The sequence below is a fragment of the Stigmatopora argus genome, chromosome 23 (assembly GCF_051989625.1).
Source record: "Stigmatopora argus isolate UIUO_Sarg chromosome 23, RoL_Sarg_1.0, whole genome shotgun sequence".
Lineage (NCBI taxonomy): Eukaryota > Metazoa > Chordata > Actinopteri > Syngnathiformes > Syngnathidae > Stigmatopora > Stigmatopora argus.
Window position 1 is genome coordinate 5,235,001 of NC_135409.1, and position 27,831 is coordinate 5,262,831.

The 27,831-nt window shown below is 33.9% G+C and overlaps 3 protein-coding genes across 4 annotated transcripts in view; 2 read left to right on the forward strand and 1 right to left on the reverse strand.

The window, feature by feature from the left end:
- LOC144069130 (protein PHTF2) overlaps positions 1–7,486 on the forward strand; it is a 24,865-nt gene extending 17,379 nt beyond the window's left edge. For both annotated transcript variants that reach the window (XM_077594258.1, XM_077594259.1), the window contains 3 exons: positions 6,519–6,614; positions 6,707–6,832; positions 6,924–7,486. In XM_077594258.1, the coding sequence (XP_077450384.1) occupies positions 6,519–6,614; positions 6,707–6,832; positions 6,924–6,944 (243 nt within the window). In that variant the 3' untranslated portion in view covers positions 6,945–7,486. The remainder of the gene's footprint in view (positions 1–6,518; positions 6,615–6,706; positions 6,833–6,923) is intronic.
- On the reverse strand, positions 6,743–27,800 carry LOC144069133 (calcium-independent phospholipase A2-gamma-like). Its single transcript, XM_077594262.1, has 12 exons — positions 27,560–27,800; positions 27,278–27,454; positions 25,232–25,867; positions 24,258–24,407; positions 22,959–23,205; positions 22,721–22,892; positions 9,431–9,488; positions 9,119–9,313; positions 8,855–9,050; positions 8,518–8,796; positions 8,285–8,365; positions 6,743–6,811 (listed from the first exon to the last, which is right to left on the reverse strand). Exons 3-10 carry the CDS (start codon positions 25,850–25,852, stop codon positions 8,522–8,524), a joined length of 1,914 nt encoding a protein of 637 aa, XP_077450388.1. The 5' UTR covers positions 25,853–25,867; positions 27,278–27,454; positions 27,560–27,800; the 3' UTR covers positions 6,743–6,811; positions 8,285–8,365; positions 8,518–8,521.
- Positions 27,125–27,511, forward strand: akap14 (A-kinase anchoring protein 14). Its single transcript, XM_077594518.1, has one exon. The coding sequence runs from the start codon at positions 27,125–27,127 to the stop codon at positions 27,509–27,511; it is 387 nt and encodes a 128-aa protein (XP_077450644.1).
- Positions 27,801–27,831: the final 31 nt, after the last annotated feature.

The following is a 27,831-nucleotide window of genomic DNA, read 5'->3' on the forward strand; positions in this document are numbered from 1 at the left end:
GCATGTATGTATGTATGTACATGCATGTATGTATGTACATGCATGTATGTATGTACATGCATGTATGTATGTACATGCATGTATGTATGTACATGCATGTATGTATGTACATGCATGTATGTATGTACATGCATGTATGTATGTACATGCATGTATGTATGTACATGCATGTATGTATGTACATGCATGTATGTATGTACATGCATTTATGTATGTATGTACATGCATGTATGTATGTACATGCATGTATGTATGTACATGCATGTATGTATGTACATGCATGTATGTATGTACATGCATGTATGTATGTACGTACATGCATGTATGTATGTGCATGTATGTATGTACATGCATGTATGTATGTACATGCATGTATGTATGTACATGCATGTATGTATGTATGTATGTATATACATGCATGTATGTATGTATGTATATACATGCATGTATGTATGTATATACATGCATGTATGTATGTATGTATATACATGCATGTATGTATGTATGTATATACATGCATGTATGTATGTATGTATATACATGCATGTATGTATGTACATGCATGTATGTATGTATGTACATGCATGTATGTATGTATATACATGCATGTATGTATGTACATACATGCGTGTATGTATATACATGCATGCATGTATATACATGCATGCATGTATGTATATACATACATACATGTATATACATACATACATGTATATACATACATACATGTATATACATGCATGTATGTATATACATACACGCATGTATGTACATACATACATGCATGTATATACATACATACATGCATGTACATACATACATACATGCATGTACATACATACATGCATGTATATACATACATGCATGTATATACATGCATGTATGTATGCATGTATGTATATACATAATATACATACATGCATGTTTTTACATGCATGTATGTATGCATGTATGTATATACATGCATGCATGTGTATGTATATACATGCATGTATGTATGTATGTATATACATACATGCATGTATATACATACATACATGCATGTACATACATACATACATGCATGTACATACATACATGCATGTATATACATACATGCATGTATATACATGCATGTATGTATGCATGTATGTATATACATAATATACATACATGCATGTTTTTACATGCATGTATGTATGCATGTATGTATATACATGCATGCATGTGTATGTATATACATGCATGTATGTATGTATGTATATACATACATACATGTATATACATACATACATGTATATACATACATACATGTATGTGCATGTATATACATACATACATACATGTATGTATGTACATGCATGCATGTATATACATACATGCATGTATATACATACATACATATATATACATACATACATATACATACATACACATACATACATACATGTATATACATACATACATGTATATACATACATACATACATACATGTTTATACATACATACATGTATATACATACATACATGTACATACATACATGCATGTATGTATGTATATACATACATGCATGTATGTATATACATACATACATGTTTATACATACATGTTTATACATACATACATGTATATACATACATACATGTACATATATACATACATACATGCATGTATGTATGTATATACATACATACATGTTTATACATACATACATACATACATGTTTATACATACATACATACATGTATGTATATACATACATACATGTATGTATGTATGTATGTATATACATACATACATGTATGTATGTATGTATATACATACATACATGTATGTATGTATGTATGTATGTATATACATACATACATGTATATACATACATACATGTATGTGCATGTATGTACATGCATGTATGTATGTACATGCATGCATGTATATACATACATGCATGTATATACATACATACATACATATATATACATACATATATATACATACATATATATACATACATACATACATACATACATGTATATACATACATACATACATGTATATACATACATACATGTATATACATACATACATGTATATACATACATACATGTACATACATACATGTATGTATGTATATACATACATACATGCATGTATGTATGTATATACATACATACATGCATGTATGTATGTATATACATACATACATGCATGTATGTATATACATACATACATGCATGTATGTATATACATACATACATGCATGTATGTATATACATACATACATGCATGTATGTATATACATACATACATGCATGTATGTATATACATACATACATGCATGTATATACATACATGCATGTATGTATGTATATACATACATACATGCATGTATGTATGTATATACATACATACATGCATGTATGTATGTATACATACATGTTTATACATACATACATGTATATACATACATACATACATGCATGTATGTATGTATATACATACATACATACATACATGTATATACATACATACATGTATGTGCATGTATATACATACATACATGTATGTGCATGTATGTACATGCATGTATGTATGTACATGCATGCATGTATATACATACATGCATGTATATACATACATACATATACATACATACATATATATACATACATATATATACATACATATATATACATACATACATACATGTATATACATACATACATACATGTATATACATACATACATGCATGCATGTATGTATGTATATACATACATACATGCATGTATGTATATACATACATACATGCATGTATGTATGTATATACATACATACATGCATGTATGTATGTATATACATACATACATGCATGTATGTATATACATGTATGTATATACATGTATGTATGTATATACATACATGCATGTATGTATGTATATACATGCATGTATGTACATGCATGTATGTATGTATGTGCATGTATGTATGTATGTACATGCATGTATGTATGTATGTACATGCATGTATGTATGTATGTACATGCATGTATGTATGTACATGCATGTATGTATGTATGTACATGCATGTATGTATGTACATGCATGTATGTATGTACATGCATGTATGTATGTACATGCATGTATGTATGTACATGCATGTATGTATGTACATGCATGTATGTATGTACATGCATGTATGTATGTACATGCATGTATGTATGTACATGCATGTATGTATGTACATGCATGTATGTATGTACATGCATTTATGTATGTATGTACATGCATTTATGTATGTATGTACATGCATGTATGTATGTACATGCATGTATGTATGTACATGCATGTATGTATGTACATGCATGTATGTATGTACGTACATGCATGTATGTATGTGCATGTATGTATGTACATGCATGTATGTATGTACATGCATGTATGTATGTACATGCATGTATGTATGTATGTATGTATATACATGCATGTATGTATGTATGTATATACATGCATGTATGTATGTATATACATGCATGTATGTATGTATGTATATACATGCATGTATGTATGTATGTATATACATGCATGTATGTATGTATGTATATACATGCATGTATGTATGTACATGCATGTATGTATGTATGTACATGCATGTATGTATGTATATACATGCATGTATGTATGTACATACATGCGTGTATGTATATACATGCATGCATGTATATACATGCATGCATGTATGTATATACATACATACATGTATATACATACATACATGTATATACATACATACATGTATATACATGCATGTATGTATATACATACACGCATGTATGTACATACATACATGCATGTATATACATACATACATGCATGTACATACATACATACATGCATGTACATACATACATGCATGTATATACATACATGCATGTATATACATGCATGTATGTATGCATGTATGTATATACATAATATACATACATGCATGTTTTTACATGCATGTATGTATGCATGTATGTATATACATGCATGCATGTGTATGTATATACATGCATGTATGTATGTATGTATATACATACATGCATGTATATACATACATACATGCATGTACATACATACATACATGCATGTACATACATACATGCATGTATATACATACATGCATGTATATACATGCATGTATGTATGCATGTATGTATATACATAATATACATACATGCATGTTTTTACATGCATGTATGTATGCATGTATGTATATACATGCATGCATGTGTATGTATATACATGCATGTATGTATGTATGTATATACATACATACATGTATATACATACATACATGTATATACATACATACATGTATGTGCATGTATATACATACATACATACATGTATGTATGTACATGCATGCATGTATATACATACATGCATGTATATACATACATACATATATATACATACATACATATACATACATACACATACATACATACATGTATATACATACATACATGTATATACATACATACATACATACATGTTTATACATACATACATGTATATACATACATACATGTACATACATACATGCATGTATGTATGTATATACATACATGCATGTATGTATATACATACATACATGTTTATACATACATGTTTATACATACATACATGTATATACATACATACATGTACATATATACATACATACATGCATGTATGTATGTATATACATACATACATGTTTATACATACATACATACATACATGTTTATACATACATACATACATGTATGTATATACATACATACATGTATGTATGTATGTATGTATATACATACATACATGTATGTATGTATGTATATACATACATACATGTATGTATGTATGTATGTATGTATATACATACATACATGTATATACATACATACATGTATGTGCATGTATGTACATGCATGTATGTATGTACATGCATGCATGTATATACATACATGCATGTATATACATACATACATACATATATATACATACATATATATACATACATATATATACATACATACATACATACATGTATATACATACATACATACATGTATATACATACATACATGTATATACATACATACATGTATATACATACATACATGTACATACATACATGTATGTATGTATATACATACATACATGCATGTATGTATGTATATACATACATACATGCATGTATGTATGTATATACATACATACATGCATGTATGTATATACATACATACATGCATGTATGTATATACATACATACATGCATGTATGTATATACATACATACATGCATGTATGTATATACATACATACATGCATGTATGTATATACATACATACATGCATGTATATACATACATGCATGTATGTATGTATATACATACATACATGCATGTATGTATGTATATACATACATACATGCATGTATGTATGTATACATACATGTTTATACATACATACATGTATATACATACATACATACATGCATGTATGTATGTATATACATACATACATACATACATGTATATACATACATACATGTATGTGCATGTATATACATACATACATGTATGTGCATGTATGTACATGCATGTATGTATGTACATGCATGCATGTATATACATACATGCATGTATATACATACATACATATACATACATACATATATATACATACATATATATACATACATATATATACATACATACATACATGTATATACATACATACATACATGTATATACATACATACATGCATGCATGTATGTATGTATATACATACATACATGCATGTATGTATATACATACATACATGCATGTATGTATGTATATACATACATACATGCATGTATGTATGTATATACATACATACATGCATGTATGTATGTATATACATACATACATGTATGTATGTATATACATACATACATGCATGTATGTATGTATATACATACATACATGCATGTATGTATGTATATACATACATACATGCATGTATGTATGTATATACATACATACATGCATGTATGTATATACATACATACATGCATGCATGTATGTATGTATATACATACATACATGCATGTATGTATATACATACATACATGCATGTATGTATATACATACATACATGCATGTATGTATATACATACATACATGCATGTATGTATATACATACATACATGCATGTATGTATATACATACATACATGCATGTATATACATACATACATGCATGTATATACATACATACATGCATGTATATACATACATACATGCATGTATATACATACATACATGCATGTATATACATACATGCATGCATGTATATACATACATGCATGCATGCATGTATATACATACATGTATGTATGTATATACATACATACATGCATGCATATACATACATACATGCATGCATATACATACATACATGCATGCATATACATACATACATGCAATCGTTAATAAATCAAACCCTAGCATGTCACATGTGTGTTGTCAGATCAACTTGTATCTTAAGATGGAGAAGAAACCCAACAAGAAAGAGGAGCTGACGCTGGTCAACAACGTCTTAAAACTGGCAACCAAACTTCTTAAGGTTGGTGACTTGATGTATAAAGTCGACAGCTATTAAAATGACGGAAAGTATGGAATTTTTAGCCACTCAATGACATCACGTCTCTCCACCAGGAGCTGGACAGTCCGTTCCGGCTGTACGGGTTGACCATGAACCCGCTGCTGTACAACATCACCCAGGTGGTCATCTTGTCCGCTGTCTCTGGCGTCATTTCTGACCTGTTGGGATTTAACTTGAAGGTGAGATTTTGGCGGCAAATATGAATAAAATGTTGTTTTTATTATTTTGTTCTACCCGATGTCTAACATGTGTTACTTACTGTATGCACAGTTGTGGAAAATCAAGTCGTGACCTGAAGACAGAAGATCTTCGGCGCGTTGACCTTCAGCGAGCGACTTAAGCCGTTCAGTGTTCTCACCTTTTTATTTATGACGTCCCTCGGGCTTAAATTATTTTTCGTTTCTCACCTCAGCCTTTTTTGGAAGGCCCTTTTCACATGGAGCGATTTATTCTTTTTTTTTAGTTTTTGATTTTGTGTTCAAAAGTTACTCACGTCAAAATGTTACATATTTCAACGGACAGATCCATGTCGACTAGATGGGTGCCTTGCAGAATGGAGAAAAAGTGCAAACGTGGTGGCACATTTTAAAGGGAAACCAGTTGACTTGCTTTGACAATACAGTAATACCTCGTTTATCACGATAGATGAGTTTCGAGACCTGCCGCGATGTAAGGACAAGTGTTTTTATGCTGTCTATATCATGACTTTTAAAACCCTCTCTGTACTGTTTAACTCCCAAAACTATGACTTAAGCTTCAATTGTGACCCCTGCCCCAATTTCATGTTTGTATTATTGTTTCTGACCTATAAATCTTTCATATATACACATGTACATGTGGGCCAAACTCAATGAAAAAATGACACGCGGTTATTTGCTAGCATGCAACAGTGCGGCAGAAAAAAAGCCGTATTTTAAATAAGGGTGAGAGTAAATCTCAGAATTTTCAGGTCAACAATGTCGCTTACGATTCGTAAGGCCTTTTTCTTGCAAAAATGACCATGTATAGTAAGGCTTTTTTCTTCCAAAAATGACCATGTATAGTAGGTCATTTTTGCAAAAAAAGCCTTACTTTACATGGTCATTTTTGGAAGAAAAAAGCCTTACTATACATGGTCATTTTTGCAAAAAAAATAGCCTATGTATAGTAAGGCCTTTTTCTTGCAAAATGACCATGTATAGTAAGGCTTTTTTCTTGCAAAAATGACCATGTATAGTAAGGCTTTTTTTCTTGCAAAAATGACCATTATTCTTGCATGGTCATTTTTGCAAGAAAAAAGTCTTACTATACATGGTCATTTTTTCCAAAAAAAACCTTACCATACATGGTCATTTAAAAAAAAAGCCTTACTGTACATGGTCATTTTTTCTTTTTTGCAAAAATGAACATGTATCTAAAGGCTGTTTTCTTGCAAATATATTACAGCAGACGCTTTAAATCAACTGTACTTTAGTTTTTTAAACCACCCTGCCATACTCTACAAATATGTATTTTGGGAAGAATGAATGGGCAACACATGCTAGTGGTTATTGGCAACTAAAATCATTTTTCAAGTACACAATAGTATACAACTATTGACGGTATACACAACTCTGATTCTTGATCTTTTCTTTTAATTTTTTTTGTTTTACCTTACATCAGGGTTGCCTAATACCGGTCCTCGAGGGGCCCCCGATCCAGTCTGTTTTCCATGGCTGCCTCCACCAACGCACCTGAATCAAATGATCAAATCATCAGCAACCTGTCCAGAAGGTTAATAACAACCCCAATAATTTCATTTAGATGTGTTGGTGGAGGGAGGCATAGAAAAGCGGCTGGATAGAGGTCTTCGAGGACCGGAGTTGGGCACCCCTGCCATACCTACATAGTTAAAGTTTGGAGGTGAACGGTGAGCCCTCGTACATGTCGGCCTTGAGCTTGGCCCACTCGGCCATTTTCTGGATGGCGCCCTTCTCCTCGGCCAGCACGCCGGCCGCCTTCCGGAGCTTGGCGTCGTTGCGCTCCAGGTAGCGCTTGCCTTCCGCCGTCAGAAAGTTCAACTTTTCTACACGGCTCTCGTTCAGCGGCACGTCCTCGCTTATGTAGGGGTTGAAGCGGAAGTAGGTGTTCGGGGGCAAGAGGCCATCCAGCATGGCGTGGACCTCTGAAACGAGCAAAAAAAATGTAACCTTAAAAGGATCGCCGGGCGTGACTTGCGTTACCTTCGGTATCTGTGGCGCTGCTGATGACATTGGTGAGCTTCGCTTTGAGGCTGGTGTAGGTGGTGCCGTTGTTTCCCGCCGCCTCGTGCCGCCCGGTGCCCAGAGAGAGCACGCATTGCAGCGGCGTGTTCGGCCAGAGGCACTTACATTCGTGGATGGCCAAAGCCGTGGGGTTGTTGATCAGGAGGCCTCCGTCCTAAGATCATTCAAATGTCCATACAATGGTACCTTGACATACAAGTCTATCCGAGCTTCTTGTCCCACCTGATGGAGATCTTTCCCAAGGACGTATTCCTGGAAGTAGCCCGGTGCTGCCGAGGACGCCCTGATGGCTTGCCACATTTTGTATTTGCAGTCTCCGAGGTAGTGCGACCTCACCCCTGGCGTGAAACTGTAGTTCCTGAACACAAAGGCCTTCAGTGGAAGGCCCCTGTTCACGAGGGTGCTTACAGCTGACACCTGTTGGACAAATAAAACACTGAAACACAAGAATCGCACCGCTGGTAAAATGTCAAAAATATTATGTGGGTTAGTGTTAACTGCTTTACTAACTAATCTATATGATGTGTGACCTACTTTAGGGCAGTTTGGATCTCTGGAACTTTCGATCATGCGTCCCTCACCCAAGCGTTCCCTGTAGGAAAAAATAAATATTACGAGATGCATTGAAATTTGACAAAAATTTACCCTCTGTAGCAACAAAAACAACAAAATACTATTTACATGGAGTTCTGCAATAACACAAAAAGGTGGGCGGGAAAAAAGGAAAAACAATACACAGGTCGGTAGTTTAAAAAACACACACTGGTCCAGAAGAAAACAACAGTTTGGACATTATCTTGCAAAATGCGACCATTAATAGACAAGCAAAATAGACCTGAATCATAATGCCTTTTGTTGTTGTTGCAAAAATGACCATGCATAGTAAGGCCTTCTTCTTGAAAAAATGACCATGTATAGTAAGGCTCTTTATTCTTTGCAAGAATAATGGTCATTTTTGCAAGAAAAAAAGCCTTAATATTCATGGTCATTTTTGCAAGAAAAAAGCCTTACTATACATGGTCGTTTTTGCAAGAAAAAAACCCTTACTATACATGGTCATTTTTTGCAAGAAAAAAGCCTTACTATACATGGTCATTTTTGCAAGAAAAAACCCTTACTATACATGGTCATTTTTGCAAGAAAAAAGCCTTACTATACATGGTCATTTTTGCAAGAAAAAAACCCCTTACTATACATGGTCATTTTTTGCAAGAAAAAGCCCTTACTATACATGGTCATTTTTGCAAGAAAAAAGCCTTACTATACATGGTCATTTTTGCAAGAAAAAACCCTTACTATACATGGTCATTTTTTACAAGAAAAAACCCTTACTATACATGGTCATTTTTGCAAGAAAAAACCCTTACTATACATGGTCATTTTTTACAAGAAAAAACCCTTACTATACATGGTCATTTTTGCAAGAAAAAAGCCTTACTATACATGGTCATTTTTGCAAGAAAAAAGCCTTACTATACATGGTCATTTTTGCAAGAAAAAAACCCCTTACTATACATGGTCATTTTTTGCAAGAAAAAGCCCTTACTATACATGGTCATTTTTGCAAGAAGAAAGCCTTACTATACATGGTCATTTTTGCAAGAAAAAGGCCTTACTATACATGGTCATTTTTGCAAGAAAAAAGCCTTACTATACATGGTCATTTTTGCAAGAAAAAAACCCCTTACTATACATGGTCATTTTTTGCAAGAAAAAACCCTTACTATACATGGTCATTTTTGCAAGAAAAAACCCTTACTATACATGGTCATTTTTTGCGAGAAAAAACCCTTACTATACATGGTCATTTTTGCATGAAAAAAACCCTTACTATACATGGTCATTTTTTGCTAGAAAAAAGCCTTACTATACATGGTAATTCAAATAAAAGCCTTACTGTACATGGTCATTTTTTCTTTTTTGCAAAAATGAACATGTATAGTAAGGCTTTTTTCTTGCAAAAAATGACCATGTATAGTAAGGCTTTTTTTCTTGCAAAAACGACCATGTATAGTAAGACCTTCTTCTTGAAAAAATGACCATGTATAGTAAGGCTCTTTATTCTTTGCAAGAATAATGGTCATTTTTGCAAGAAAAAAAGCCTTACTATACATGGTCGTTTTTGCAAGAAAAAAACCCTTACTATACATGGTCATTTTTGCAAGAAAAAAGCCTTACTATACATGGTCATTTTTGCAAGAAAAAAAAACCCTTACTATACATGGTCATTTTTTGCAAGAAAAAGCCCTTACTATACATGGTCATTTTTGCAAGAAAAAAGCCTTACTATACATGGTCATTTTTGCAAGAAAAAGGCCTTACTATACATGGTCATTTTTTACAAGAAAAAACCCTTACTATACATGGTCATTTTTGCAAGAAAAAACCCTTACTATACATGGTCATTTTTTACAAGAAAAAACCCTTACTATACATGGTCATTTTTGCAAGAAAAAACCCTTACTATACATGGTCATTTTTGCAAGAAAAAAGCCTTACTATACATGGTCATTTTTGCAAGAAAAAAACCCCTTACTATACATGGTCATTTTTTGCAAGAAAAAGCCCTTACTATACATGGTCATTTTTGCAAGAAGAAAGCCTTACTATACATGGTCATTTTTGCAAGAAAAAGGCCTTACTATACATGGTCATTTTTGCAAGAAAAAAGCCTTACTATACATGGTCATTTTTGCAAGAAAAAAACCCCTTACTATACATGGTCATTTTTTGCAAGAAAAAACCCTTACTATACATGGTCATTTTTGCAAGAAAAAACCCTTACTATACATGGTCATTTTTTGCGAGAAAAAACCCTTACTATACATGGTCATTTTTGCATGAAAAAAACCCTTACTATACATGGTCATTTTTTGCTAGAAAAAAGCCTTACTATACATGGTAATTCAAATAAAAGCCTTACTGTACATGGTCATTTTTTCTTTTTTGCAAAAATGAACATGTATAGTAAGGCTTTTTTCTTGCAAAAAATGACCATGTATAGTAAGGCTTTTTTTCTTGCAAAAACGACCATGTATAGTAAGACCTTCTTCTTGAAAAAATGACCATGTATAGTAAGGCTCTTTATTCTTTGCAAGAATAATGGTCATTTTTGCAAGAAAAAAAGCCTTACTATACATGGTCGTTTTTGCAAGAAAAAAACCCTTACTATACATGGTCATTTTTGCAAGAAAAAAGCCTTACTATACATGGTCATTTTTGCAAGAAAAAAAAACCCTTACTATACATGGTCATTTTTTGCAAGAAAAAGCCCTTACTATACATGGTCATTTTTGCAAGAAAAAAGCCTTACTATACATGGTCATTTTTGCAAGAAAAAGGCCTTACTATACATGGTCATTTTTTACAAGAAAAAACCCTTACTATACATGGTCATTTTTGCAAGAAAAAACCCTTACTATACATGGTCATTTTTTACAAGAAAAAACCCTTACTATACATGGTCATTTTTGCAAGAAAAAACCCTTACTATACATGGTCATTTTTGCAAGAAAAAAGCCTTACTATACATGGTCATTTTTGCAAGAAAAAAACCCCTTACTATACATGGTCATTTTTTGCAAGAAAAAGCCCTTACTATACATGGTCATTTTTGCAAGAAGAAAGCCTTACTATACATGGTCATTTTTGCAAGAAAAAGGCCTTACTATACATGGTCATTTTTGCAAGAAAAAAGCCTTACTATACATGGTCATTTTTGCAAGAAAAAAACCCCTTACTATACATGGTCATTTTTTGCAAGAAAAAACCCTTACTATACATGGTCATTTTTGCAAGAAAAAACCCTTACTATACATGGTCATTTTTTGCGAGAAAAAACCCTTACTATACATGGTCATTTTTGCATGAAAAAAACCCTTACTATACATGGTCATTTTTTGCTAGAAAAAAGCCTTACTATACATGGTAATTCAAATAAAAGCCTTACTGTACATGGTCATTTTTTCTTTTTTGCAAAAATGAACATGTATAGTAAGGCTTTTTTCTTGCAAAAAATGACCATGTATAGTAAGGCTTTTTTTCTTGCAAAAACGACCATGTATAGTAAGACCTTCTTCTTGAAAAAATGACCATGTATAGTAAGGCTCTTTATTCTTTGCAAGAATAATGGTCATTTTTGCAAGAAAAAAAGCCTTACTATACATGGTCGTTTTTGCAAGAAAAAAACCCTTACTATACATGGTCATTTTTTGCAACAAAAAAGCCTTACTATACATGGTCATTTTTGCAAGAAAAAGGCCTTACTATACATGGTCATTTTTGCAAGAAAAAAGCCTTACTATACATGGTCATTTTTCCAAGAAAAAAAACCCTTACTATACATGGTCATTTTTTGCAAGAAAAACCCCTTACTATACATGGTCATTTTTGCAAGAAAAAAGCCTTACTATACATGGTCATTTTTGCAAGAAAAAGGCCTTACTATACATGGTCATTTTTGCAAGAAAAAAGCCTTACTATACACGGTCATTTTTGCAAGAAAAAAACCCCTTACTATACATGGTCATTTTTGCAAGAAAAAAAACCCTTACTATACATGGTCATTTTTTGCAAGAAAAAACCCTTACTATACATGGTCATTTTTGCAAGAAAAAACCCTTACTATACATGGTCATTTTTTGCGAGAAAAATCCCTTACTATACATGGTCATTTTTGCAAGAAAAAACCCTTACTATACATGGTCATTTTTTGCGAGAAAAAAACCTTACTATACATGGTCATTTTTGCATGAAAAAAACCCTTACTATACATGGTCATTTTTTGCTAGAAAAAAGCCTTACTATACATGGTAATTCAAATAAAAGCCTTACTGTACATGGTCATTTTTTCTTTTTTGCAAAAATGAACATGTATAGTAAGGCTTTTTTCTTGCAAAAAATGACCATGTATAGTAAGGCTTTTTTTCTTGCAAAAACGACCATGTATAGTAAGACCTTCTTCTTGAAAAAATGACCATGTATAGTAAGGCTCTTTATTCTTTGCAAGAATAATGGTCATTTTTGCAAGAAAAAAAGCCTTACTATACATGGTCGTTTTTGCAAGAAAAAAACCCTTACTATACATGGTCATTTTTTGCAAAAAAAAAGCCTTACTATACATGGTCATTTTTGCAAGAAAAAGGCCTTACTATACATGGTCATTTTTGCAAGAAAAAGGCCTTACTATACATGGTCATTTTTGCAAGAAAAAAGCCTTACTATACATGGTCATTTTTGCAAGAAAAAAACCCCTTACTATACATGGTCATTTTTGCAAGAAAAAAACCCCTTACTATACATGGTCATTTTTTGCAAGAAAAAACCCTTACTATACATGGTCATTTTTGCAAGAAAAAACCCTTACTATACATGGTCATTTTTTGCGAGAAAAAACCCTTACTATACATGGTCATTTTTGCATGAAAAAAACCCTTACTATACATGGTCATTTTTTGCTAGAAAAAAGCCTTACTGTACATGGTAATTCAAATAAAAGCCTTACTGTACATGGTCATTTTTTCTTTTTTGCAAAAATGAACATGTATAGTAAGGCTCTTTATTCTTTGCAAGAATAATGGTCATTTTTGCAAGAAAAAAAGCCTTAATATTCACGGTCGTTTTTGCAAGAAAAAAACCCTTACTATACATGGTCATTTTTGCAAGAAAAAACCCTTACTATACATGGTCATTTTTGCAAGAAAAAAGCCTTACTATACATGGTCATTTTTGCAAGAAAAAAAACCCTTACTATACATGGTCATTTTTTGCAAGAAAAAGCCCTTACTATACATGGTCATTTTTGCAAGAAAAAAGCCTTACTATACATGGTCATTTTTGCAAGAAAAAGGCCTTACTATACATGGTCATTTTTGCAAGAAAAAAGCCTTACTATACATGGTCAGTTTTGCAAGAAAAAAAACCCTTACTATACATGGTCATTTTTTGCAAGAAAAAACCCTTACTATACATGGTCATTTTTTACAAGAAAAAACCCTTACTATACATGGTCATTTTTGCAAGAAAAAACCCTTACTATACATGGTCATTTTTGCAAGAAAAAAGCCTTACTATACATGGTCATTTTTGCAAGAAAAAAACCCCTTACTATACATGGTCATTTTTTGCAAGAAAAAGCCCTTACTATACATGGTCATTTTTGCAAGAAGAAAGCCTTACTATACATGGTCATTTTTGCAAGAAAAAGGCCTTACTATACATGGTCATTTTTGCAAGAAAAAAGCCTTACTATACATGGTCATTTTTGCAAGAAAAAACCCCCTTACTATACATGGTCATTTTTTGCAAGAAAAAACCCTTACTATACATGGTCATTTTTGCAAGAAAAAACCCTTACTATACATGGTCATTTTTTGCGAGAAAAAACCCTTACTATACATGGTCATTTTTGCATGAAAAAACCCTTACTATACATGGTCATTTTTTGCTAGAAAAAAGCCTTACTATACATGGTAATTCAAATAAAAGCATTACTGTACATGGTCATTTTTTCTTTTTTGCAAAAATGAACATGTATAGTAAGGCTTTTTTCTTGCAAAAAATGACCATGTATAGTAAGGCTTTTTTTCTTGCAAAAACGACCATGTATAGTAAGACCTTCTTCTTGAAAAAATGACCATGTATAGTAAGGCTCTTTATTCTTTGCAAGAATAATGGTCATTTTTGCAAGAAAAAAAGCCTTACTATACATGGTCGTTTTTGCAAGAAAAAAACCCTTACTATACATGGTCATTTTTGCAAGAAAAAAGCCTTACTATACATGGTCATTTTTGCAAGAAAAAAAAACCCTTACTATACATGGTCATTTTTTGCAAGAAAAAGCCCTTACTATACATGGTCATTTTTGCAAGAAAAAAGCCTTACTATACATGGTCATTTTTGCAAGAAAAAGGCCTTACTATACATGGTCATTTTTTACAAGAAAAAACCCTTACTATACATGGTCATTTTTGCAAGAAAAAACCCTTACTATACATGGTCATTTTTTACAAGAAAAAACCCTTACTATACATGGTCATTTTTGCAAGAAAAAACCCTTACTATACATGGTCATTTTTGCAAGAAAAAAGCCTTACTATACATGGTCATTTTTGCAAGAAAAAAACCCCTTACTATACATGGTCATTTTTTGCAAGAAAAAGCCCTTACTATACATGGTCATTTTTGCAAGAAGAAAGCCTTACTATACATGGTCATTTTTGCAAGAAAAAGGCCTTACTATACATGGTCATTTTTGCAAGAAAAAAGCCTTACTATACATGGTCATTTTTGCAAGAAAAAAACCCCTTACTATACATGGTCATTTTTTGCAAGAAAAAACCCTTACTATACATGGTCATTTTTGCAAGAAAAAACCCTTACTATACATGGTCATTTTTTGCGAGAAAAAACCCTTACTATACATGGTCATTTTTGCATGAAAAAAACCCTTACTATACATGGTCATTTTTTGCTAGAAAAAAGCCTTACTATACATGGTAATTCAAATAAAAGCCTTACTGTACATGGTCATTTTTTCTTTTTTGCAAAAATGAACATGTATAGTAAGGCTTTTTTCTTGCAAAAAATGACCATGTATAGTAAGGCTTTTTTTCTTGCAAAAACGACCATGTATAGTAAGACCTTCTTCTTGAAAAAATGACCATGTATAGTAAGGCTCTTTATTCTTTGCAAGAATAATGGTCATTTTTGCAAGAAAAAAAGCCTTACTATACATGGTCGTTTTTGCAAGAAAAAAACCCTTACTATACATGGTCATTTTTTGCAACAAAAAAGCCTTACTATACATGGTCATTTTTGCAAGAAAAAGGCCTTACTATACATGGTCATTTTTGCAAGAAAAAAGCCTTACTATACATGGTCATTTTTCCAAGAAAAAAAACCCTTACTATACATGGTCATTTTTTGCAAGAAAAACCCCTTACTATACATGGTCATTTTTGCAAGAAAAAAGCCTTACTATACATGGTCATTTTTGCAAGAAAAAGGCCTTACTATACATGGTCATTTTTGCAAGAAAAAAGCCTTACTATACACGGTCATTTTTGCAAGAAAAAAACCCCTTACTATACATGGTCATTTTTGCAAGAAAAAAAACCCTTACTATACATGGTCATTTTTTGCAAGAAAAAACCCTTACTATACATGGTCATTTTTGCAAGAAAAAACCCTTACTATACATGGTCATTTTTTGCGAGAAAAATCCCTTACTATACATGGTCATTTTTGCAAGAAAAAACCCTTACTATACATGGTCATTTTTTGCGAGAAAAAAACCTTACTATACATGGTCATTTTTGCATGAAAAAAACCCTTACTATACATGGTCATTTTTTGCTAGAAAAAAGCCTTACTATACATGGTAATTCAAATAAAAGCCTTACTGTACATGGTCATTTTTTCTTTTTTGCAAAAATGAACATGTATAGTAAGGCTTTTTTCTTGCAAAAAATGACCATGTATAGTAAGGCTTTTTTTCTTGCAAAAACGACCATGTATAGTAAGACCTTCTTCTTGAAAAAATGACCATGTATAGTAAGGCTCTTTATTCTTTGCAAGAATAATGGTCATTTTTGCAAGAAAAAAAGCCTTACTATACATGGTCGTTTTTGCAAGAAAAAAACCCTTACTATACATGGTCATTTTTTGCAAAAAAAAAGCCTTACTATACATGGTCATTTTTGCAAGAAAAAGGCCTTACTATACATGGTCATTTTTGCAAGAAAAAGGCCTTACTATACATGGTCATTTTTGCAAGAAAAAAGCCTTACTATACATGGTCATTTTTGCAAGAAAAAAACCCCTTACTATACATGGTCATTTTTGCAAGAAAAAAACCCCTTACTATACATGGTCATTTTTTGCAAGAAAAAACCCTTACTATACATGGTCATTTTTGCAAGAAAAAACCCTTACTATACATGGTCATTTTTTGCGAGAAAAAACCCTTACTATACATGGTCATTTTTGCATGAAAAAAACCCTTACTATACATGGTCATTTTTTGCTAGAAAAAAGCCTTACTGTACATGGTAATTCAAATAAAAGCCTTACTGTACATGGTCATTTTTTCTTTTTTGCAAAAATGAACATGTATAGTAAGGCTCTTTATTCTTTGCAAGAATAATGGTCATTTTTGCAAGAAAAAAAGCCTTAATATTCACGGTCGTTTTTGCAAGAAAAAAACCCTTACTATACATGGTCATTTTTGCAAGAAAAAACCCTTACTATACATGGTCATTTTTGCAAGAAAAAAGCCTTACTATACATGGTCATTTTTGCAAGAAAAAAAACCCTTACTATACATGGTCATTTTTTGCAAGAAAAAGCCCTTACTATACATGGTCATTTTTGCAAGAAAAAAGCCTTACTATACATGGTCATTTTTGCAAGAAAAAGGCCTTACTATACATGGTCATTTTTGCAAGAAAAAAGCCTTACTATACATGGTCAGTTTTGCAAGAAAAAAAACCCTTACTATACATGGTCATTTTTTGCAAGAAAAAACCCTTACTATACATGGTCATTTTTTACAAGAAAAAACCCTTACTATACATGGTCATTTTTGCAAGAAAAAACCCTTACTATACATGGTCATTTTTGCAAGAAAAAAGCCTTACTATACATGGTCATTTTTGCAAGAAAAAAACCCCTTACTATACATGGTCATTTTTTGCAAGAAAAAGCCCTTACTATACATGGTCATTTTTGCAAGAAGAAAGCCTTACTATACATGGTCATTTTTGCAAGAAAAAGGCCTTACTATACATGGTCATTTTTGCAAGAAAAAAGCCTTACTATACATGGTCATTTTTGCAAGAAAAAACCCCCTTACTATACATGGTCATTTTTTGCAAGAAAAAACCCTTACTATACATGGTCATTTTTGCAAGAAAAAACCCTTACTATACATGGTCATTTTTTGCGAGAAAAAACCCTTACTATACATGGTCATTTTTGCATGAAAAAAACCCTTACTATACATGGTCATTTTTTGCTAGAAAAAAGCCTTACTATACATGGTAATTCAAATAAAAGCATTACTGTACATGGTCATTTTTTCTTTTTTGCAAAAATGAACATGTATAGTAAGGCTTTTTTCTTGCAAAAAATGACCATGTATAGTAAGGCTTTTTTTCTTGCAAAAACGACCATGTATAGTAAGACCTTCTTCTTGAAAAAATGACCATGTATAGTAAGGCTCTTTATTCTTTGCAAGAATAATGGTCATTTTTGCAAGAAAAAAAGCCTTACTATACATGGTCGTTTTTGCAAGAAAAAAACCCTTACTATACATGGTCATTTTTTGCAACAAAAAAGCCTTACTATACATGGTCATTTTTGCAAGAAAAAGGCCTTACTATACATGGTCATTTTTGCAAGAAAAAAGCCTTACTATACATGGTCATTTTTCCAAGAAAAAAAACCCTTACTATACATGGTCATTTTTTGCAAGAAAAACCCCTTACTATACATGGTCATTTTTGCAAGAAAAAAGCCTTACTATACATGGTCATTTTTGCAAGAAAAAGGCCTTACTATACATGGTCATTTTTGCAAGAAAAAAGCCTTACTATACATGGTCATTTTTGCAAGAAAAAAACCCCTTACTATACATGGTCATTTTTGCAAGAAAAAAACCCCTTACTATACATGGTCATTTTTTGCAAGAAAAAACCCTTACTATACATGGTCATTTTTGCAAGAAAAAACCCTTACTATACATGGTCATTTTTTGCGAGAAAAATCCCTTACTATACATGGTCATTTTTGCAAGAAAAAGCCCTTACTATACATGGTCATTTTTGCAAGAAGAAAGCCTTACTATACATGGTCATTTTTGCAAGAAAAAGGCCTTACTATACATGGTCATTTTTGCAAGAAAAAAGCCTTACTATACATGGTCATTTTTGCAAGAAAAAACCCCCTTACTATACATGGTCATTTTTTGCAAGAAAAAACCCTTACTATACATGGTCATTTTTGCAAGAAAAAACCCTTACTATACATGGTCATTTTTTGCGAGAAAAAACCCTTACTATACATGGTCATTTTTGCATGAAAAAAACCCTTACTATACATGGTCATTTTTTGCTAGAAAAAAGCCTTACTATACATGGTAATTCAAATAAAAGCATTACTGTACATGGTCATTTTTTCTTTTTTGCAAAAATGAACATGTATAGTAAGGCTTTTTTCTTGCAAAAAATGACCATGTATAGTAAGGCTTTTTTTCTTGCAAAAACGACCATGTATAGTAAGACCTTCTTCTTGAAAAAATGACCATGTATAGTAAGGCTCTTTATTCTTTGCAAGAATAATGGTCATTTTTGCAAGAAAAAAAGCCTTACTATACATGGTCGTTTTTGCAAGAAAAAAACCCTTACTATACATGGTCATTTTTTGCAACAAAAAAGCCTTACTATACATGGTCATTTTTGCAAGAAAAAGGCCTTACTATACATGGTCATTTTTGCAAGAAAAAAGCCTTACTATACATGGTCATTTTTCCAAGAAAAAAAACCCTTACTATACATGGTCATTTTTTGCAAGAAAAACCCCTTACTATACATGGTCATTTTTGCAAGAAAAAAGCCTTACTATACATGGTCATTTTTGCAAGAAAAAGGCCTTACTATACATGGTCATTTTTGCAAGAAAAAAGCCTTACTATACATGGTCATTTTTGCAAGAAAAAAACCCCTTACTATACATGGTCATTTTTGCAAGAAAAAAACCCCTTACTATACATGGTCATTTTTTGCAAGAAAAAACCCTTACTATACATGGTCATTTTTGCAAGAAAAAACCCTTACTATACATGGTCATTTTTTGCGAGAAAAATCCCTTACTATACATGGTCATTTTTGCAAGAAAAAACCCTTACTATACATGGTCATTTTTTGCGAGAAAAAAACCTTACTATACATGGTCATTTTTGCATGAAAAAAACCCTTACTATACATGGTCATTTTTTGCTAGAAAAAAGCCTTACTATACATGGTAATTCAAATAAAAGCCTTACTGTACAAGGTCATTTTTTCTTTTTTGCAAAAATGAACATGTATAGTAAGGCTTTTTTCTTGCAAAAAATGACCATGTATAGTAAGGCTTTTTTTCTTGCAAAAACGACCATGTATAGTAAGACCTTCTTCTTGAAAAAATGACCATGTATAGTAAGGCTCTTTATTCTTTGCAAGAATAATGGTCATTTTTGCAAGAAAAAAAGCCTTACTATACATGGTCGTTTTTGCAAGAAAAAAACCCTTACTATACATGGTCATTTTTTGCAACAAAAAAGCCTTACTATACATGGTCATTTTTGCAAGAAAAAGGCCTTACTATACATGGTCATTTTTGCAAGAAAAAGGCCTTACTATACATGGTCATTTTTGCAAGAAAAAAGCCTTACTATACATGGTCATTTTTGCAAGAAAAAAACCCCTTACTATACATGGTCATTTTTGCAAGAAAAAAAACCCTTACTATACATGGTCATTTTTTGCAAGAAAAAACCCTTACTATACATGGTCATTTTTGCAAGAAAAAACCCTTACTATACATGGTCATTTTTTGCGAGAAAAAACCCTTACTATACATGGTCATTTTTGCATGAAAAAAACCCTTACTATACATGGTCATTTTTTGCTAGAAAAAAGCCTTACTATACATGGTAATTCAAATAAAAGCCTTACTGTACATGGTCATTTTTTCTTTTTTGCAAAAATGAACATGTATAGTAAGGCTTTTTTTCTTGCAAAAACGACCATGTATAGTAAGGCTCTTTATTCTTTGCAAGAATAATGGTCATTTTTGCAAGAAAAAAAGCCTTAATATTCACGGTCGTTTTTGCAAGAAAAAAACCCTTACTATACATGGTCATTTTTTGCAAGAAAAAAGCCTTACTATACATGGTCATTTTTGCAAGAAAAAGGCCTTACTATACATGGTCATTTTTGCAAGAAAAAAGCCTTACTATACATGGTCATTTTTGCAAGAAAAAAACCCCTTACTATACATGGTCATTTTTTGCAAGAAAAAACCCTTACTATACATGGTCATTTTTGCAAGAAAAAAGCCTTACTATACATGGTCATTTTTGCAAGAAAAAAGCCTTACTATACATGGTCATTTTTGCAAGAAAAAGGCCTTACTATACATGGTCATTTTTGCAAGAAAAAGGCCTTACTATACATGGTCATTTTTGCAAGAAAAAAGCCTTACTATACATGGTCATTTTTGCAAGAAAAAAAACCCTTACTATACATGGTCATTTTTTGCAAGAAAAAACCCTTACTATACATGGTCATTTTTGCAAGAAAAAACCCTTACTATACATGGTCATTTTTTGCGAGAAAAAACCCTTACTATACATGGTCATTTTTGCATGAAAAAAACCCTTACTATACATGGTCATTTTTTGCTAGAAAAAAGCCTTACTATACATGGTAATTCAAATAAAAGTCTTACTGTACATGGTCATTTTTTCTTTTTTGCAAAAATGAACATGTATAGTAAGGCTTTTTTGTTGCAAAAAATGACCATGTATAGTAAGGGTTTTTTTCTTGCAAAAACGACCATGTATAGTAAGGCTTTTTTTCTTGCAAAAATGACCATTATTCTTGCAAAGAATAAAGAGCCTTACTGTACATTGTCATTTTTGCAAGAAAAAAGTCTTACTATACATGGTCATTTTTTCAAAAAAAAAAAGCCTTACTGTACATGGTCATTTTTTCTTTTTTTGCAAAAATGAACATGTATATAAAGGCTGTTTTTTGCAAATATATTATAGCAACTGTTACCTACTTCAGGATGTTTTCCCAGATTTCACTGTCATAAAAGGCATGGCTCCAGCCCATCTTGACAGCCCCGACAATGACATTCTGCTTGAAAACGTCCGAGCCCAACTTCCTGTACATCTGCTCGCACTCCTCGAGCGGGATCTGAAAGATCCCTAGCATGAAAGCCAGGATGGCACCTAGAAGCCAGACAAGCTTGATGAAGCATCATGAGATTTCAAAACCTTGGTGTGTCGACGTCGTACCGGTGCTGACTCCGCATATGTAGTCAAAAAGCTGATGCACGCGCTTTCCAGTCAGGTTCTGCAGTTGAAGAAGAGTCTGCAGAGCCAGAAGTCCTCTGGTTCCTCCGCCATCTATGGCCAAGACACGGATTCCCCTGCCCTTTACGGGTTCGGTGTAACCCGTCAAAGCCAGAGACTCTCTCACGGCAGCTTGGAGGCGGAGATCTTTAGCCTGCCGCAAACGTAGCAAGCATGGTATAGCTTTCTTCTGCACAGAGAGAAATAAAAATAGTCTTCAACAAGGCACGTTGTGATTTTTTTTAATCATAACTGTTTAAAGTCCCAGTGTCACAAGTTTTTACACACTAAATAAAACTAAAGTGGTACCTCGACATACGAGTGGCCCGACATACGAGCAATTCGAGATATGAGTAAAATTTTGGGCAAATATTTATCTTGAGATACGAGACAAATTTTGATACACAAGCAGACAGCGGACGCGAGATGCTGATCATAAGAACATCATGGCCACCGTCTCTCTCCCCGCAACTCCCTCGTGTAATGTCTCTAGTCGCAACTCTCTCTTTGTAATGTCTCTGCGAGCACTGGGTGGAGCGTTGCATTTTTTCTGTGTTTTTTTTCTTCCTGTTAGTCAGTGTGAATGGCGTATATACTACTTCTCGTTGGCAAGCGGTCGTGCGTTATCCTATTGTGAGGACATTTGCGTAGGGAATACAAAGTGAAACAACCCTCGATATTGACTGAAAGTCAGTGTGGAGGCGGGGTAAAAAGAGCCAACCCGGAGAAGAAAGGTATCAAAATGTCAAACAAAATTAGAATTAAGTTTAGTGTTAGGTTCGATTAAACTTATTTTTGTGTGTCTGCATCGTAATCAAAGTTCAATTATATTTGTTTATGTCATGTTACGAGCGCGTTGCCGTGCAAAAAGTCTCCCCCGTCCCTCTCTCTCTACCCTCCGCGAAATCTGCATAATTTTAGTACTATTAAACACATTTTAGTAATATTAAACCACTCGTTATGTATTACTTTGTCAATAGATGGCGAATTAGAACAAATAAAACATTTTTTCCAATCCAATATCCTGTTTTGGGTGTTTTTTCAGAGGGTTGGAACAAATTAATTTGTTTTTAGTTCATTTCAATGGGAAACGTTGGTTTGAATTACGAGAAAATCGACATACGAGCTCAGTCCCGGAACGAATTTAGCTCGTATCTCAAGGTACCACTGTAGTGGGAGTTGAATGTACATTTTCACACAAAATGAGATACCAAATGTTTAGGGAGGAAGATTCCTACTCACCTTGACGGCCACACCGCGCGTCTCCGGGAAATCCAGCAGGTGACAGCTGAGTTCCTCTACTCGACCAGTGAGCATCTGGACATCGCCGACTCCCTGTAGGCTTTTCACAAGGGCTCTGGTCCTGTTGTCAACACTCACCCTGGCTTTAATCTGGAGCCGGTGACAAAAATCCAACAAACCAATTCAGATAACCAACCTTCAAAATAAAATAATGTGTATTACCCAGTGGCGGGCCATCAGGGCCTTCAAGGCCTTCTCTGCTGGCCTAAGAAATATCTGAATCATATTATATTTTGTCCATCAATACTTATTAAATAATTCCAAATTGTCTGTTAGCTTCATTTCATTGCTTTCCCCCTAGTTGCACTGCTTCCAGATGTGTGTTTTCATATTGAAACATTTAACCAATCACATTTCAGCCATTATTTGTTGCCAGGGTCAGAAATCTGCCTCGAGGCCGTCACAATCAGTTCTGCAGGCTCTGCTGCATTAAACAAGCGTCGATAAGACTGTTGCTTTAACCAATCAGATTTCGAGTTGGCAACACCACAATGCCTTGTCGCAGGCGGAGGGATACGTCATTGCTTTCACCAACTATGAGGCTAGTCATTAGCCAGAGCTACCAAACTGTATCTGGAGCTAGCTGCACAAGCAAATATTGTTGTGTTGATTTAAAGCCATTTTCAAGACGCACTATGCCAGAAATACGACAGGACAGGCTCGACTTTCAGCATTAGCTTCGATGGCAATAGAAAAGAAGGAAGAAAGAAAGGAGGCTGGATATTGTGTACAGTTAAAAATGATTTTTGGTGACTAAAATATGGCTATATTCCTAAATAATATTTCAATTGTGGGCCCGGTTCTGATATCTGAAAAGCTTCAGTGTTTGTATTTAATCACTAAATGCTGCTAGGAAGTGGATTTTATCAGTTGAAGGCGCTACGAGAAAATGCACGGACCGCCACTGGTATTACCTTCTCCCTTTGAGCTAAAAGCTGTTGGTTCGGCTGCTGCTTGGCCTCATCTGCCATTTCAGCGTCATTTTCCACCTTCCCCACGGATTTCTCTCCAACACCGGCATCTGGGAGTTTGTCCTTCTCGGCGCTTTTACCATCGCCTCGAAATTTGGGCACCAGCGGAGCGATGTAATTTCCCAAAAAAGCTCGAACCCTTGGACGAGGGTATGATAGATAGTGGGTGAAGCCTTTTTTAGTGGAGCCGTGAGGAAGCGGCCTTTCTGTGACTTCTGGGTTGTCGGATGATTTAGCTTCCATTTGAGTAGAATCGTCTGAAGGTGCGCCGGTGTCCCCGGACTCCTCTCGAGTGATGACAAAAGGATTTTCTAGACCTGGTGGTGCTAATTTTGGGTCATTTGGTTCAGGTTTCTCACAGTTTGTGTTGTTTAAGGTGGTTTCATGAGGTGGCAAAACTTCCAGTGCCTTCGATGCGATCTTCTCGGATTTATCTGGGGTCTTTTCTGCATGGGCGATGTCTACCCCAAAGGCGCCGGGTTTGATGCGGGAGAACTTGGAGATGAGGTCTGTGCTTCCCACTGCTTTGGTGACGCTGTCTAGTGTGGTCCTGATACGAGACATGCGTATGACAGCTCACTGAAAGTGGAGAAGATCCCAGTTTAAGAATAAGTTACATATATTATATTCATAAAAAGTCATTAAAAAACAAAAGTTAACTGACTGCATTTGTCATTTTTTCAAAATTAAAAATGATTTTTTTTCTTCAAAAGAATATATTTTTACATTTTTAGAATACCTACCTATATAATGCTGGATTTACAAAAAACCCACACATTTTTACGATAAATTCATTCATTTTCTGAACAGCTTACATGTCACAGTCTTTTCCCCCGGCGAAATTAGTCTAATTTTACTTCTATTAAACACATCTTATTACTATTAAACCACTCGTTATTTATTACTTTGTCCATATATGGCGAATTAGAAGAAATAAAACATGTTTTACACGAGTGCGTCATTGCCGTGGATAAAGTCCCCCCGCCTCCGTGTGTGTTGTTGTCTCTCCCCTCCGCGAAATGCGTCTAATTTTACTTCTATTAAACACATTTTGTTAATATTAAACCACTCATTATTTATTACTTTGTCAATATATGGCGAATTAGAAGAAATAAAACCTTTTTTACAATCCAATATCCTGTTTTTGGTGTTTTTTCAGAGGGTTGGAACGAATTAATTTGTTTTCAATTCATTTCAATGGGAAACGTCTGCTCGCGTTACGAAAAGCTCGTCATACGATCTCAGTCTCGGAACGGATTACGATCGTATGTCGAGGTACCACTGTACATGAATTAAAAGTAAATAAAAATAATAATAAAGGGTTGCCCGGCAGATGAGTGGTTAGGGCGTTGGCCTCGCAGTGGGAGATCTGGGTTCAAATCCAGGTCGGTCCACCTGTGTGGAGTTCGCATGTGCCTGCGTGGGTTTTCTCCGGGTACTCCGGCTTCCTCCCACATTCCAAAGACATGCATGGTAGGCTGATTGGACACTCCAACTTAAGAGTGTGAGCGTGAATGCTTGTTTGTCTCCTTGTGCCCTGCGATTGGCTGGTCAGCAGTTCAGGCTCCAGCACCCCCCGCGACCCTAGTGTGAGGCTAACACACGGTTTAGAAAATGGGATGAGAAAAATAATAATAAAAAATAACGTTCTCGTCAAAGTAGAACATCAGCTGCCAACACTGCAGGCTTAAATTGTAACATCTTCTTTAAAAAAAAAATGAATTCCCGAAAGGTCCACCAAACAAAACGTCACGTGTTGATTCTTTACGACAAACAACAACTCAATCCTTACATCATCGATAATGTCACGGATGACAAAGAGTGGCATAAACAACCATGGAGTGGGTGACTGCTAAAGATTTCACAGTAGAGGTGGGCAAAGAGCAGATCGTCGAGTTTATCCGAACATGGCAGTTAGAACCCACGTGGATTTACAGTTTGAATTTTCTCTACTGCGCCGAAGAGGAAGAGAAGACGACGTATCATTACCTGGCGAACTTCAGCACCCCGTCGCCGCAAAAGCCCATTCCCACCGCGGCTGGCGTGTACTTTGTAATGGACGTCTCCAAAGTCGAACCGCAAGTCGAGCCGATCGATGTCCACTTTTTTGTCGAGTCCAACCGGCTGAAGCACACGCCTGGGAAGACGCGATTCACCGAGAAGTGGCTGTTGGATATAATCGAATGCAAGATTGCGGCCAGTGAAGCCATGCGTAAAATGTAAATTGAAACATGGATGTCAGATAAAGTTGTTTGACATTACTGCACTCACCCTTTTAAATGATTAATTCCTATAAAGGTTGAAACATCACTGTATAAAGAATACGATCTTTCCTGTCATACCATGATATTTAAGCACACGACCTAGCATTAATTTCTAATAACGTTCAGTGCCCTTGAATTGTAACGGTGAAGATACATGAGTCGAGATGAGAATAAATATAATCTCATCGACATAAACATGCCAGCTAGGCATCAAAATCTAGTATTTTAGTGTGAAAAAAAACTGAACACCTCACCCCAAGTATTGTTTTCCTCAGAGAT